General features: G+C 23.8%; 1 protein-coding gene across 1 annotated transcript; it reads left to right on the top strand.

The window, feature by feature from the left end:
- Positions 1-423: 423 nt before the first annotated feature.
- LOC112593586 lies at positions 424-11,967 on the top strand. Its single transcript, XM_025338059.1, has 2 exons — positions 424-697; positions 10,345-11,967. Exons 1-2 carry the CDS (start codon positions 647-649, stop codon positions 11,926-11,928), a joined length of 1,635 nt encoding a protein of 544 aa, XP_025193844.1. The 5' UTR covers positions 424-646; the 3' UTR covers positions 11,929-11,967.
- Positions 11,968-17,966: the final 5,999 nt, after the last annotated feature.

Genomic DNA, 17,966 nt, shown 5'->3' with positions numbered 1-17,966 from the left:
GTTCACTCTAAATAAAATATAAAGCCTCTCAAAAAATTAACGCAAATTATATTTGATTTTTAACTTTTTATGACACTTGTTAATAAATTCAAGTAATACCTCTTACTAAATACATAAACATAATATCTAATAATACGAACATGTATATTTTATGGACACACGTCTACAACGTATGTTTTCTTAAAAATATTTGGTCATTATGTTATAATATAATACAGTAGAAATAAATACTTCAAAATGCATAAAAGGAAAAGTAATGACGTTCGGTTAACGTTTTTAAATTTATGTTTACGTTAATGAAACTGTTAGTTTTCAATGGAACTGATGGTGAGAGGCAGCACAGTAGTGGTAATAGTACAACTACGTGAAGAAGTGGGATAACTCGTCGTATAATAATATTATACTAGAGTCGTATTACATATTAATGGATTGGGTGGACGGCTGAGTATGTATACATTTTATGCTGTAACTAGCCAGTCTTATTTTAGTGACCGATACATTTTAGTCACGGGTATTCAAGATAAATGATAAAAAAAAATCGTATCATTAACTATTAATACTTGATTAGTTTTAAATATAACAGTTGTGTGTTTTATTTTATTTTTATACAATAAGTGCATACTATACGTGTGATTTTTGGACTAAAATGATTCTTACGCGAACGCCGAGTTCTTCGCACCCGTGTAGACTGAATACGGTAAGTAAATTTTTTTAAACAAATTATACTTTGAAATTAGATGTCTAAAATAGAGTCTATAATTTTTTTCAACAGCAAAAATTATATTGAACACTTTCACTTAGTTAATATACTCTTGCATACCAATCGTAGTTTTAATGTAGCTTTAAGAGAATAATATTCTATATAATAATCTGAGGTTGTTGTAGAGAATAGAAACCAAGCCGGTTTTACCTATATGTTTTAACACTAAATATTACATTTGTAAACTCAGTGGTGCTGCTTTATACATTTATTTTGTTTTATGTAGAATTTGGTTATAATTAATTAGTTAGGCACATATTCTATTACTTAATGTAAATTGTAAGGGTCACCAAAATCAACTTATACATTAACTCTTTACTCTGTATTCATCCATGTACAATTCTATACACTATCACTGCAGTAAATAATCCTGTGAGTACATTACTTAAATACCTACTTAATGTATTTACTATTTTTACATTTTTATTTGACATTTTATACAGATAAAACTATTAAAATCTAAAAAAAAAATATTTAATTTAATTCAAATTTTTTTTAATTTTATTTTTAGTTAAGTATAACGTACAAATATAACAATAAAATTATCAAATTGAATTAAAAACTAAATAATATGTATAATATTTAATTATTTTAAATTTATTGTATTCCATGTATTATTATTTATTACTTATGAATTATTTATTAGTAATAAGTTATTACATATATTTTATATTCCGAGTGGAACGATGAATGAATGGTTTTGAAATCATTTTTTAATACCTGTTAACACCTTTTGGAGAAATTAAAATACTAAAATATTGAACTTTGATATCATTTTTTGGTATAAAAGTAAATCTAATTATATTATTTTGGGAGTCTGAAGAGAAAATTTTTCACTATGTTTGTTAATAACTCAGAAAAATAAAAAATAAACTAGAAATTTTAAACAAAACCAGTTTTTGACAAAACCAACTTTCTTATTTTATTAAAAATTAATTATTATAGCTACTTGATTAATAATTTTCATGGACATTTGTTGATAGTCTTTTCTATTCATTATATAATTTAAAAAATATTTTAAATCTTTTTGAGCTATTTATTAACGTGTCTAAAAATTTAATAATATGATAGGTAAATTAAATATCAATATATTTTATTTTAATGATAATATAAATACAATGTCTTTGACCAAGATTATTAAACTTACCATATTACTAATAATAAAATAAATTACTATAAAATAGCAATACAAATACATTTTAAAATATATTTAGAGTTTAATATTATAGATTGACAGACTATTATCAGACACAGAATCATTTTTGGTATGCAATAATTTATCACTGAATTCAAAATTAACGCATTCATTACAGTAACTTACTCAATTACAACTTATGCCCAGCACTTTCTATATAGAAAACTAATTATCTACATTTTTTTCCTTTTTTTATCTTGTAAGTATTTATTGATTTATTATATAATTTTATATTTACTTATCTAATTTAAATATAAATATAGATGATCCAATTGGACAGTTCAATAAATTTATATTTATATTTTTTAATGATTGTACTACATATATAATAATATTTAAACTTTATAAATTTAATTAATGCAGGTTATATGAATGATTTTCCAGTTTCCTTAACTATAATACAAATATCAATAAAAGCGTATTGAGTTTAACATTAATATGTAATTACTTAATTTAATATTAATCGGTACTATGCCATATATATATTTAGGTATAATATAACTATGGCTATACAATTATTAGATCAACTTAATTTTATTATGTATTTTTTTTTTTTACTATAAGTTGTAATATTTAAAAATAAAAAGTGACACACCATGTGTGATATCAATCTTTTAAGAAATTAATATTATGTAGTTGATTTGAAATAAATAATAATATTATTTATTAAATTCAAGTTATTGATAGTATACATTAAAAAAAATATTATTTTAATTTGGTTTAAAATATAAAATGCAAATAAATTTAAATATGAATATAAAAATTTAATTATTTAATAAATTGTACATAATGCACATTATATGTTTATACATTAATATGTATTCATAATTATTAATACATTATAATATATAAACATATTATTATTTAATGTTGTTTCAAATAAATAAAAACAAGAACTCTTGGAATCATAAACGTTTACAGTAACGTCATTTCAAAAAAAGGAAAAACGATGATAAATGTTTCTCAAGGGATGGGATGCGAAATAAGGAACTTCACTATGGCATTTATGAAATTGGAAAACTGACTTTTATAATTTAAACTCCAAGTTTCTGTAGTATATATGATGAATGTAAGATTGTATTTGATACTTAAATAAAATTTAATTTTTTTTTTTTTTTTTAAACATCATTTTACTAAAAGACATTTAAATAAATATGGTAAAAGCTATAGTTTGAGCGATGTTAAAAATGCAGTGTACGAATTGCCTATATTATTTATTTGAAATAATATAAGAATATTTAACAGTCATTTCTAATTTAATATAAGAATTTAATTAGATATTTTATAAATGTTTCTAAGACATTACCTAATAGTTATGATTTTAGATTCTTTGACCATGCTCAATGATTCATGTTATTGAAGATTAAAAAAAAATTAGGTTTAAGATTTTTCAAATTTTTACATGAGTGATATAATTTATTTGTTTTAAAATATATATTTATAACTATAACTAGATATACGCATATTTTAATGTTATATATTATAAAAACATACAAAAACATTATAAAATGTGTTTTATGTTATTAATAACAACATCAATGCCGAATTATTTACAGATACTATTTAAACTGAAACATAATATATTAATAACGGTACAATGTGTAAATTTATACATTGTTAAATTGATTAATCTAAAAATTAATACACGATGATAGCATTGAAATATACATTTGACAAATATTATTAATATTTTAAAATTTATTCGTCATCATAATTATCTATTACCTAATGGCATGACTTCATCATTTGTAAACAGTTTACTTTTATTGTACATACAATCGATATAACATCATATAACGTAAACAAAGTTTGAATTCACAAAATAAATGAATAATGCTTTGATTAATGACTATTTTTATAATAACAACATAATATGCGTTATATTTAGTATTACTATAATATTATGACCTTTGCAATAATATGTAGCTTATATGTTGTAAATTATCGAACGTAAACAGACAGATCTGATCAAGTGTGAGTTTGATTCTAAGCGTTTGTAATATTAAATTGGCCATGTATCTTATCAAATACGGTGTTCATGAAAGATTTTGACACAAAATCGTGATAACATTATAAATAATAACGTAACATTGTTTCGATATTTTTGTACTAGTTGTTACTCGTAGTGTTACGCCAAGGATCAATATAATTACGATGAACGCAGTTTCAAGATTTACTATGAATATTTATTATCACAATTAAAACTAAAATAACAGAACGTTATATTTTTTCATAATGGGAATATAATAAGAACAAACAATTGGTATGTACGCATCTTAATCATTGCTCAATACTTACTACTTTCTCCGCGTTCCTTCGCGCATATCGTACCATGTATAGCTATTATGATTATTACAATACTACCATCATCGTCATCATTACTATTATTACATAATATCACAATTCCGTATTCTGTAAGTCGAGTAAAAAGCCGTTGTGTTATTACCATCGTGGTTGACTGACGGCTCCTTCCCGCCGTAGTCATTAGAATATGTTATTATTATTATTATTATTATTATTATTATTATTATTATTATTATTATTATATATTTTACTGGAATCCGTCGTCTGGCATAATTAATTTTTCTCTTATTATTATTAAATACCACAGCTATTGCGAATGCACAAGATACCCTCGTGTTAACAAGTTACATTTTTTTCTTTTTAATATTTTGATTACTTCAAGGATATCGTGTCAACTGCATAAAGTACAATTACGCAAGACTATGGTTTATTTTTATTATTTTTACAAATTTTCGAAACACTCACAATGTTGCGTTCGTAAAACTCTAGCTGTGATTCATTTACGATACCGACACTGTATTATAATATAATACCTATGCATCATAATGCGGTTGTGTGTTTAATATACGACTATTACACTATGTTCACATAACGAGTAACGCCGCTTTTTTAAATCTATATTTTCATTATCGACATTATACACTTTCACCGTATACATGACCTTAAGTCTTATACAAGTGCATCGAACTTCACGTTTCTCATATTACTATGTTCAATACCTACATTAATCGTCACATGTAATTATAATATTCCAAAGTTTCTTGCCACATACATTTTTTTAGATAGGTGTATACTGTATATATTATATTCTAATTAGAACAGTGATTTGATGTATTTATAATGAATACATACGATATATAAATATATATTAACTGATACTGCAATTAATAAATTCAATGAAAAAAGACGTAATGTTTGCATCGTTCTACCTTTAATGGTGGACAGTCAGAAGTAGCATAACATTATCCTTGGAAATTGAATAACACATAAAAATTACCCACACATCACTTTCACTCATTTCACTTTCTAACATGAGTAAATACTATCTGCATTGTCGTATGATACCTTTAATAACATACAATAAATGCAATAACTGCAATATTGACGATTGGGTTTGATGAAAAATTGTTTGTTAAAAATCATAGTTTTCCAAACAACATAATATTATAGTATTATATAAATTACGCGTTTCTTTGTATTTTGTATCACTATAATAATATGTCTGGTCTAAATTATTATTATCGTCAATGAAATGGCACTATTATACGTCATGTCATGTTTAAATAACTTTGCACTTGTCTATTCCACTTAATTACTTGTTTATTGACACTACCTGTATTTATACATGTTAACGTTCTTTGCCTGTTACTTAATAAGCCTCTTTAAAATTTTGAATAAAATATTAAACGAAACGACTTTCTGATTAATTCTTCTAGTAACAATAGACTGTAGATCTTTGTAAATATTTTGACTATGGAAAGAAATAATAAAATTGGGAAATTATTTATTTTTTTTACTTAATACCTAGTATAATTCATAATATTATATTTATTATTTAAAACAATAGACATAATCGTTAGTAAAGAGATAATATACTAGTCAAGTAAAAACCATAAATACATATTTTACTTCATATGTATTCTTATACAGTATTGGCAAATCATAAATAAACATTAATATAATATTATTATATTATAAACCTACTGAACAAATTTTTAAAAGAAGGTCGACAAGCTCCAATTAGTGCCCTAATTAATTAAATCGAACAAAATTAGACAAATTGCTGAAATGTTACCTATATGGACATAGTAGGCAACAGATATAGAATGTTGCTCGTCGTTGAGTGTAACTGTATAGATCACTGAAATAGATAATAATAAATTCAAATTTAATTTTAGTATAAATTGGTATATGTGAAGGCTTTTTCGAAGTTCTTACGAATAATATGTTTTGAATTTTGAAGCTAAGTTTGAACAAGAATGGTTATCTACATTCCCCTTTTAATCATTATTCCTAATTATATTGAGAAGTACTTTTCTTTTGAGTATAAAATTAAGAAATATGATGGTAGTTGAAAATTAAGATTTTTTTTTATAATTAAATCATTTATACAATTATAATAATTATTGGGAGTTAGAGGTTTTAAAATAAAATAAAACCTGATTGTCTTAAAACTAGTCGATAGCTATGTATACTATGGATTGCTCTGTTAACTATAGTTAAATAAGTTTATAGAAATACACTAAAACGATTTAATTAAAATAGTATAGGATTTTAAAAATTTACATTATATTATTATAATGTAAGAAAATATACAATATAAATATTATAGGTACCCCATAGATTTTTATAACCAAAAAAAAAAAAAAACAATAAAAAATATAATGGAATTTCGATGTTCAATTTATTTTAAAAAATCAGAACACCCCAGGACGCCGTTCACCATGAACTATAGTATATCCTGCATTAATAATAATTATTCTGTTTTTTAATGTACAAATACATTTTTTTTTTTTTATAAACGCGAACAATATTGATATTTTGTCTTTTAAATAATAAGATCATTCATCAGTTTTTACTTAATACCTATCCATAGTCGTAAACTAAAAACTAATAATATATACTAACCTAACCTGTAAAATTGATATATATTTCAACTTATGATTTGTATAAAATGTATTTATTTAAACTTTAAATTTTAAAATTTAGACCGATTTCCATATTTTACTTTGACATTATATATTTTTATGTAACATTATAATAATATGTAAATATACTTTTTTATTATTTCAGTTCTTTTTCTGGACGACTTTCGTCAATTAACTTGTTGGCATAGAAGGTTATTCTGAAATTTCTCTTTTTATGTTTCATTTCTCAAGAAAGATTTGAAAATATAAATATATAGTTTTATCAAGGTACATGCATATTATATACATAACATTGTGAAAGTTGTATTTAGTAAAACTATTTGGATTAAAACATTTTTGACTTTGAGTAGAGCAATGAAAGTATTGGTTTAATAATGGTTTGTTGTTTTTATTATTTATTCTATTATTTTTTTTTTTTGTATCTTTGACATTTTTTAGTAGAAAAATGCTCCAACTTTGAGAGTGGTTTCAAGTAGTTATCAGGATCTAGTTTGTACTCAGGGAAATAGTACTTTAAAAAAAAAATCGAATAAAAACAAAAGATTTGCAAGTGGGTACAGCTCTGCTTACATTAAATGTTAAATGAGTCACTGTAATGGGTGTATTATATTTCAAACCAATGATAAATTATTGAATATAAAAACAATTTTAAGTGGAGACGGTCTGAAAGCTTTTATTATTAACAATATATATGTTTTTTTTTTTTTATATAACTACTGAAGTATTTTTTTTACGATTATTTTTCATTAATTTAATTTTTCTAAAAACATTGCATTTATTATATTATTAGAACTTATTTAAGTATTATAATAATATATGATTTAACCATATGATATTATTTTTAATAAATTTTCAATTAAAAATACCTTACAGTAAATACCATAAAACTGTGTGAATTGGTTCATAGTATAAACAAATAATATTTAAAAATGAATATACATATTTTGAAAATTTTAACGCGTATAATAAAATTCATAATACCTATGAAAAAAAGATTTACCTAAGTCCCCACAAATAATTAAAAAAAAAAAAATAAAATAAATTTATTATACCTATCGTTTATTCGTTATTAAAATACGTAATTTTGTCAAAATTTGAACTCCAAATATGTATACTAATAATTTGTTTGTTTATATTTTAGTTTCAGTATGAACTACTTACGAAGAACGTTGTAATAAAATTTCTTAATTTTCACCTTAGTTATAAAAATAAAATATTTCATAGATTTTTACTACAAAATAATTTTAGTTTTTAAGTTGTAAATTATTATGATTTTGAAAAAATTATAAAAATGTCAACTTTAAAAACATAATATAAACAAATTGTGCCCATAGCTTATGTATACATATTATATAAGAGCATCATATTATGTAGGATCTTGTAATATATTTTCAATATTTTTTAATCGAAATGTATGGAAAAATATTGCAAATAATTTGTAACCGATATTCATAAATTTTTTTTTAAAAGATAAAAATCGAAAATTTTTGGTGCCCATAAATATAATCCATAAAGAATCAAAATAACAATACAAAAATCTAATGAAATTTAAAAGAATCTACTAATAGTCGTTTGTGAATTACAACAAGAAATAAAATTTACATTGTCAAAAACTGATTTTGCATAGAAATTTCCATTTTATTTACTCCATTTAAAATCTGAAATAAACAGGAGAAGTTAAATAATCACTGCTGTACAGTACGTATCAACTGTCAAGTATACATAGTCATTGAGAAAGTCACTGTAATAGTATAATATACTCGTGTATTAAATTTGAATTAATTGATGAATCACTGCAAATACGTTCAAAGATTTTTAGCTATGACAATCTATTAACTTTTATCTATTATTTTAAGTATACGTTTTTTGATATTATTCTGTATAGTCATTTATATTATTACAAGCGTATTATGGTAACCTGTAAGCATTGAAAGATTTAAAATGTTTTTCTTTTAGTTTTCGTAGTTATTGATGAATACAAGAATTTAACCATAAAACAAGTTTTCGACAGAACCGTTTTTCTTATTTGTCAACATCTTCAAAGGCTCATAAAAAATTATTCTAGATTTACACTTCCATTATAGTGACCTACTCAATGACGTTGTACACTTGATATATCATACTTGACAGCAGATCGATTACCCACTTGACGGTTTTTTCACTTCCTTTATTGGATTTTTTTTTTTTACTTTAAGTGTTAACAAACAAAATACAAAATTAATGACATATTTAAAACATAATTATTAGACAAGTATTGTTTTTTTTAAAGTTTTAAAGTATAAATTTTATTACATCACAAGATTTAAGCTTTTCTATATTTTATTATGTTTACTTTAATATATATTGTCTGTGCTAAATACATATAAATCTGTAGAGTTAAAAATATTGTTATTTTAATAAAAATATTATAATATTGTTTGACATCTAGGAATGATGTTTGCAAACAAAAATATCAAGCATTTTACCACGAGAGGGCGTTACTATTTTCAACTCGTCGTTTTAAATTTTATTTAACTTCTTTCTAAAAGTGTAGATAGTGCTATAATGTTTACATTCAAAGAAATACTATGTATAAGAAAATTAATATTTTTGAACATTTTTAATAAGTTACGTACACAGGAACGATCTTTAATGCACCTAATTTATTAAATTTGTACACTAATGAATGGATACCGAATATCAAATTACATTAGGATTTTTTTAATTATTGACAGATACTTATTTTGTAGGTACTAGGTAATTGCAAATACACGTACAAATGAATACCTATAATTAATGTTAACAAAACCAAATTTTTGTTTTTTTTTGAAAAATAATTTACTATGGAATATTTATAATAACTTAATTAGGTTATTTCATTAAAGATATTATTCTCCAGTATTTACGAAAATGATTTTGATAAATTAATGGTTAAAGCCTACGATAAAAAACTAATTTTTCATTTCAAATTAATAAAATTACAATGCATAATTCTTAAATATTAAAAAAAAATAAATAATTTTTATTAGTCATCCCATTAAACTACTGACTGAAATATTAAAATTTCCTATGCAATAATAACAACTTATTTTAATTTTTTTTCATAGACTATTATATGATTTTGTTTTTTTAAATATCAGTACCTAGCTATAACTCTTAAATTATATTATATTAAAATAAATAAGAACTTTAGGTACTTAATAAATATTATACTATTATTAACATATACATTTCTTCTACAATATGAATTAAACATATTTCAAATAAATGATTTAGGTAACATTGTTAATGTCATAAAACTATTGTTCAATGTCTTTCAATTTATTATAATTGTATTTATTTACGTTAAAATTGTATAAATTAATTTTACCCACTTTAGACCTTCTTTTTCATTTCTTTTTACGATTCCTGTTTATGCTAATAAATTGGCCAATCTAATAATTTTTTTTTTATTTTAGGCTATCACATTGTTGCTAGTCGTTGTTTCGCTAGTACACGGTTTTCCGTTAGATGGACAACAACTCGATTCTGCGGTGGAAGGCGTACAGAAATATTTGGAATCGTCTGGTTTTCCTAAAATGACTCGTGGTGAAGTTTTGGATTTTTTGAACGATTTTTCAAAGAACTCTCGAGTAAGCCGTTCGAATAATAATGCATTAAATGTGAAAAAAGACATTACATACGTCACACCACAACCTGATTTTGAGTACTCAAATACTCAAACGTATACTGATGTAACAAAAAGTAAAACTCCTGTACCAAAAATCCCTAATGGTGAATCACCGCTAAATTATGGATATCCAATGAGTATAAATAAACAAACAGATCTGTCACAGCCATCGTCTACACCAACAATATTTGTGACAGTGCAAGATGGAAATTTAACTAACGATAAAAAAACTGAGATTATGTTGCAAACAATGCAAGAAAGAAATGCACAAAAAAAAAATATCAGCCCTTCTGTCGATTTAAATGCGTATACTAAGTTCAAAAAAATTCCTGAAGCCAGAAATTTGAAAATTGACGATGATATGAAAGATTTTCTTCACAATTTTGGACTATTAGATACTCCGAAATCAGGTAAATCGATTAATCCAAATTCTAACGAACCAAAAAGGCGAAATGACGATGCTACCGTAACAGAAACCGTGGACGAAAAATTATTAAAATCAATTTTAGCTGAAACCGGTAATAGTGGAGTAAACATATCCCAGTTTCAACCGCTGCTCGAAAGTGCATCAACCCGGGACCATGTGTTCAACCCGTCCGACTCTAACGTCAAAACTATAGATATCAACAGGATAGCAAAAATAGTGGCAAATATACGGCTATTGGCCGATGATAACAATACTGTTTCATTGTCACAAGATGCTATCAAAAAGAAATTAGAAAACATAACAGAGGCCATTTCTGCTATTGATCAACCTACCGATAACAGTGCATTTAATGGGTATGAAGTGTTCTTCGACGATAATTCCAAAGAAGTCGATTCTGATTTGCCAGAGTCACCTATTGTTCCAGAGACTCAATCTTTGAATAAGGCACAGAATCCTCCTGATCCTTTGTCCACCGATGAACTTCAAATGCTGTTGGAAAAAAACAAAAATGACGTCAAACGTCAAGAGCCAGCGAACAATGATTCCATAACAAATATCACAACCTCTACCGAAGAATCAGTGCCTGTCGCAACGTCCTCTGAAACCGTGGTAACATCTGTACCCATTGATTCGTCTTCGGAGGCAACGTCGGTAGAAGTAACATCTGGCGCTAATGCAGCAAGAGATTCTTCCACGGTAGCTGATACAAATCCGAGTCTATCTCAATTGGCCGAATCGTTTGGTGGAGGCGAGACAGCTAGTAATCCACCGACAGTTGATGAAATGATAACACCTGGACCCGATCGACCTAAAAATGGTTTGTATTTCTATGTGGACTGGAACTCATTTTTGACAGTTAACGGAGGTCAAAAGAACCAAGTTAACTTGAGGTTTGCACCGAAAGCTGGGAACCCAAATCATTTTATCAAGGTCAATGTACCATAACCAATTTTAGACGTTATTAAATTATTAATCTAAATAATGTATACTGTGTTGGCTTTTTCCAAGATGCCGTCTACTAAATATGCTGTACAGTTGTACTATTTATTAAATCATTGTAAATATAGTTTTAAAAATAAAAATAAAACATATTATATACCTAAGTATATTTTATGTCATTGAAAAAAACACCTACGTATTTTTTATGTTCATATTATTATTATTATTATTTTTTTTTCCGTAATAATTATTTGAATTTTATAAATAAAAAAGTATAAGAATATATGTATATTTGAGTGGTGCCCATAAAAATTCCCGGCCCCCAAACACCACTCGAAATTTCCTTTTGAAATTTTACCAGCTACAAACATATTATAGTGAATAAAAATAGTATGCAAGTGCTAACAAACGAATGCATTGCCCGTTCACGTAATAAGTGCTAACCCTCCATTAAAATATTTCTTCAATTCGCCCCTAGGTTTAAAGCTCCGCCCATGTTAGTACTGAGTAACGACTTTTTTTTCTATTTTGTATGCCCAGAATAATTATCCGTATTAATAATGTCACTAATGAGATCGAGTGGAAGTGCTGCAGTACTTACCTATATAGGTACGTAAAGTATGTATAATATATTACGCACTGTAATCACAAATCATTGCAACGTATATAACATGCACATTACTATTTAAAACTAGTATCCATACCTAATATACTATGATTTGTGATGTTTTAGTAAATATTTATTATTATTATGATACAATATATAATCGTATTAAAATATTATATTCATAAATATAAGTATAAAATAATTAAAATTATATTATTGATTATACGTTTTATGCAACATTTTAACATAGTACGTTTGAAAAGTGGTAATATTTAAAAACTGAAAGCACTTACGGTAATGGATGTATTTATATAATTTATTCCGGTACTAGCCAGTGACCAGTGTATTAACTATTATTGATAATATCATTTTGTTGAATATAAAAACAGCGTGAATCAAATTAAAAAAAATAAATAATCATAATTTTGAAACAATTTCAAGTTGGCTATGTATAGTCAGTATTTATTATTATTTTAACAATTTCAAAATGCCATTAAAATATAAATTATAATTTAATATTGTCTATACTCTTTTTATTTTTATAAGTAGATACCTAAATTTTATATAAAGTTACTATTTACTGTCAACATTTTAAGTACAATACTCAACATTACACACACTAAGGATTTAAAACCAAAAATTGACTATGATAGTATTCACATTTTAAATATTATTAATCTAGAATTTAAATTGAGAATAGAATATTTTTTTGATTTATAGTAATTTAAATCTGTACGTTAAGAATTAAAAATATTTTATAAAAGTTTTCACATCAGGCTAATCACTCTCACTTAAATAATCTAATCAAAAAACTCTAGAAAACCCTCCAAGATTATTTCAGCGAACTTATGTTATGATATATTAAAGTACTGAACTAAAGAATTATAAAAAATGTAAAACTTAAGTTGCGTACATTTATTTATAATATATATTAAATAAAATAATTTGTTTACATTACAGTTGTGATAATTTTAATCAGTGGATGACTTATTTTTCAAAATAGTTTATATTTATATTTTTTTTTGTAATTATAGTACTTATATGTCTAATAATTGTGCCTTAAGGTACAAATGGTAATTTTTTTTAAAATAAAAATGAAAATCATAATTTTACAAAAATAAAAACAAACTAATTATTCTTAAATATTTTTAATTAATAATTTATATAAACATAAATAAATATAAATTAAAGTATATTATATATTATTACTTATTGTTTTATATGATTGAACACTATAAATCGTGTGTTTTTATTTTTTTTGTATAACCATCAAAATAGTATAAAAAAAACAATTTTAAGGAAAAACTTATGTCTATTTAGAAGTATAATATTATTATGTAATGTAGTTACCCTATTATATTTTACTTATTAATAATAATGTATAATTATATTTTGAGGATATTTATGTATATTTTTTAGTATTAACTGCATTACTATTATTATTATATATGTATTCTAAGATCCTAATTTATATCTATAATAATTTTACATAAATTGAAGTTTGAACATAAAGTCATGCTCTTTTCATAGTTTTAAATTTATCTGGAAGCTACCAAAAATTATACATAAGTATTGTTTTAATTGAATCATATTTAAAATTATAATATTACGTACAAGTTTTCGGTTTAAAATTACTTCTTCAAAATGTAAGCTTTTATAAGAAATAGGTAATGCTTCATTGTAAGACCTAAAATATTTTTATTTGGTTTAAGGTATACGACGTCAATGCAAAATACTTGAAAACTAAAGATTAATGAATTTGAATTTTCTATTGTTTGCTACCATATTCAATTGAGTAGTTAGGGCTCAGAAGCTTTGGGCGTCAAATGTTGAGTCCCAAATAAGAATGCTAGTACTTAACGTTAAGAGTATCTAATACTTATGAATAATGATGATATGTATTTTTACTAAACATTACGTTTGTCATTTTATAATTTAATATGTAATAATAAAATTTTTACGGAAATAAAATAAAATATGTAAAATGAGCGTTAAGAGTAAAATTTCGGTTGCTTATTAAATACGTCTCAAAAATAACTATTTGAATTCAACTAATTCGAATTACGGTTTGTGACTCGATTGATATTTATTGTTTTGAGATGTACCTAATATATCGTCTTATATATTAGGTGTGTCCGTAGAAAAAAGTAAGATAGAGTGATAGATAGCTAGTAAATAAAATTGTTATACCTATATCTATTTTTTATGATGTGTATATTTTATTATCACAAAATATCTCAATACGATACAGTATAATCGCCAGTATTGATGATCAACTATTTTATTTTACATAATCAATGGAAACCATACATAGTTATAAAAGATACAAAAATATATTAGATTTCCTTTTGCAAAAATAATACCTGTGGTAAGTTCTATCTTTAAAATTCGAATTTATGAAAGAAAATTACGACAAAAATTTAAAATAAAAATTGCAAAAAAATATACTTAACTTACCTATAGCAATAATGCTATGTATAGTCCGTATACAAATGAAAAAGAAAATTATCTCATTGATATATAATATTCATGTTTATATTTTATATTTTTTAATATTGTATATCCAAAAAAAAACATAATTATGTATCTAGTATCAACGCTAAATAATCTGGGCCGCAATAAATAAGCATATACCTACGAGTAGGTACCCTAAAAACTGCTTGGCTACAATTTTCAAGAAATTATTTACTACGGATGGCAATTTTAATTGTCACCCAAAATTTTTAAGGTGTTCATTTTTATAAACAAATTTATAATTTGGAGGTTTTAAATTAAAAAAATCATTGTGAAGTTATTTATGCCATCTTGGGAGATTACATAAACTAGCAGCTTATAATCATATCTATGTTGTTAAAATATGTTAGAGGAAAAAGAGAATTGTTTCATTGTGTATCTAGACTGCTATATTTTTTAATACACTATTTACTATATTATGTTATGCAAAAAAAAAAATAATTATTTAACATTGTAAAGATCATGAATCTGGATCGTTTTTTAACTAGCGCAGATACTAAAGTTATTACACATATTATATTATGTACATCTATACATTAATATTCTCTATTTCTCTATTCCATTATTCAACATTTAAATTTTAAATATTGTAAAAAATAAACGAAAAGATAAATATTTGATTTTTCTTGGAGAATTCTAATGATTTCACCTTAGGTAGAAACTTTGGCCTAATTTAATTTTAAAACTATATTCATATAGATGAGTTGACATTAAATATAATTTAAATTTTAGGTTACTCTCTTCAAGTAATTTTAACAAAATGTAAGTGAATTCGATAATCTTTAGATCCTGGACACTGATGTAAGATCCTACGCCGAGATACAAGATCAAGTTGAAATATAGGTAAAATTATGAGAAATGAACAATTGACATTTTAAATTTAATACAAGTATTCTTTAAATTGATATTGTTTGTGTATACTTATATTAATTAACATTAAAAATTAGCACTAAATACTTAAAATTATTTAAATTAAATTAATACTAATACCTATAGTTTTTAATTTATTTAATGTGCACGAAAATTGCTGTTTTGACTTGTATAATTTATCACAGCGTAGTAAACATTTTTTATTATTAGTTATTTATGGACAAAAAATACATGAAAAATGTACTTATACTTTGTCTGTGATTACTAAAATGTATTAATTATTGGTAAATATTGATAACTTACAATATATTAAGTATTTTTTATTGCGATTTAAAAATTTAAAATAATTAGGACTTAAGATTCTTACCAAATATATTTTATAAAAAAATATTTTACTAGATATTTTAAATGTTCAACTTTTTTTTTAGTAATCAAATAGATATTTTATTTTAATTTCTAACGTATAAGATTCATACATGATAAATATTGAATATTTTAATATTGATGATGACATTTTAAAATCTAACTCATCTTAATACGAAGATTATAGATATATTCGTTTTTATAAATAATAATTGATATGCTTGTCTAAAATTCAACTTATTTTTAGTACATTTTAATAGTTCTGCTTAAATATTTAAAACGTTAAATGTAATTTTTAAACATGCACATGCCAATTATTTATTATACTTAATCAAAAAGTGAATGATACTAATTGTAACTAAAAGCTTTGGTAATAGGTATAAATGCTGTCTCCGATGTGTAATATAAAAGATGAAAATTTATTTTGGTAAAAAAGAAACACTAGACTACAACCAAAAAGCTTTTACGAATTATTCCAATGGCTTTTCAATACTTCTTTGAAAATATGAAGTAAGAAAGAAAAATGTGTATAAAAAAGGGAATAAAAGATGAACAATTTCAAACCCTTCATCACAATCGGAGTGCCATTAGTGTGATATTCCTACAATTGAATAAAACCATTCAGACATCATCTGCCACCAACATTATGTAATTTTAAGTTAAGGATGCATTTGAAATGTTTTCAAGAATTATTATTTTTTCATTTTTAGTGAAGTTGACGTTATTTTCATTCTTCTTGAAATCAAATAGAATTGTTTACATTTTTAAACCAATCCTTAGAATTATTGATTTATAAATATTATTAACAGCTTGTACTAATATAGGATATTATACCTATGTAGCAAATTATTTATTATTTTTATAAACATAAGTTTCATTCAATTTAAAATAAAAATAAAAAATACATTAAATACATTTATAAAATATTAGAATAGGTACCGAGTATTTGTATATAATTACATAATGAATAAAACAAATATTTTTTTTTCATAAAGTCATAAATTTAAATTCTTTTTATAACAAAATATTTTTTATAATCATGTTAATCAAGCTGAAATAAAAATTTAAATCATTAAAATAATTTGTTTTTATATACATTATACACTATAATATTATTAAGCCTATATATAAATATGTTTATATTATTAAGAATTAAAATAATAGGCTAATTAATTTATGTTTTAAATATTTGATTTTAAAAACCGTTTATAGATATTTAAATCTACAAACTCATTTGATAAGAAGTCTGTTTCTTTTTTCGTTTATTTATTTATTTATTTTATAGTTGAATTTTGGAGTTGTATAAAAATGAAAAATCTAAATGAACGTTATTCATAACAAATTCGCTTTCATACTTCGTTTAACTTTATTCTTCACCTTTTCAAATGTCAACTTCCAATGACATTGCTTGTGTCCCCTTTTTGCCATTTTACAATATACTTTTTGATTGCTCAATAAGATGATTTTTATAAAAGTACGTATATAAAATGGACAAAAAGGCAATGGACGTTTTGATGATTCACTATTTATTTAGGAAATGCAAAAAGTAACTATAAAATATAATTGGTAAATATCAATTTTGATTCTCATTGATTAAATACACAAAACATCTAGCTATATCGGGCTTAATATCATATATAAAACGTACAATAAATTTATAATATGGAATATTTATATTTAATCATCTATA

This window comes from Melanaphis sacchari, unplaced genomic scaffold, assembly GCF_002803265.2.
Source record: "Melanaphis sacchari strain LSU unplaced genomic scaffold, SCAv2.0 Contig20_pilon_pilon, whole genome shotgun sequence".
Classification (NCBI taxonomy): domain Eukaryota; kingdom Metazoa; phylum Arthropoda; class Insecta; order Hemiptera; family Aphididae; genus Melanaphis; species Melanaphis sacchari.
Note: the sequence above shows the minus strand (reverse complement) of the source record. Positions and strands in the feature narration are given on the sequence as shown.

Bases quoted from the DNA above. Each gene is read 5' to 3' on its own strand.
- LOC112593586 (XM_025338059.1), top strand. From the start codon at position 647: ATGATTCTTACGCGAACGCCGAGTTCTTCGCACCCGTGTAGACTGAAT. The intron at 698-10,344 runs GTAAGTAAATTT...TTTTTATTTTAG, and splicing joins ACCCGTGTAGACTGAATACG to GCTATCACATTGTTGCTAGT.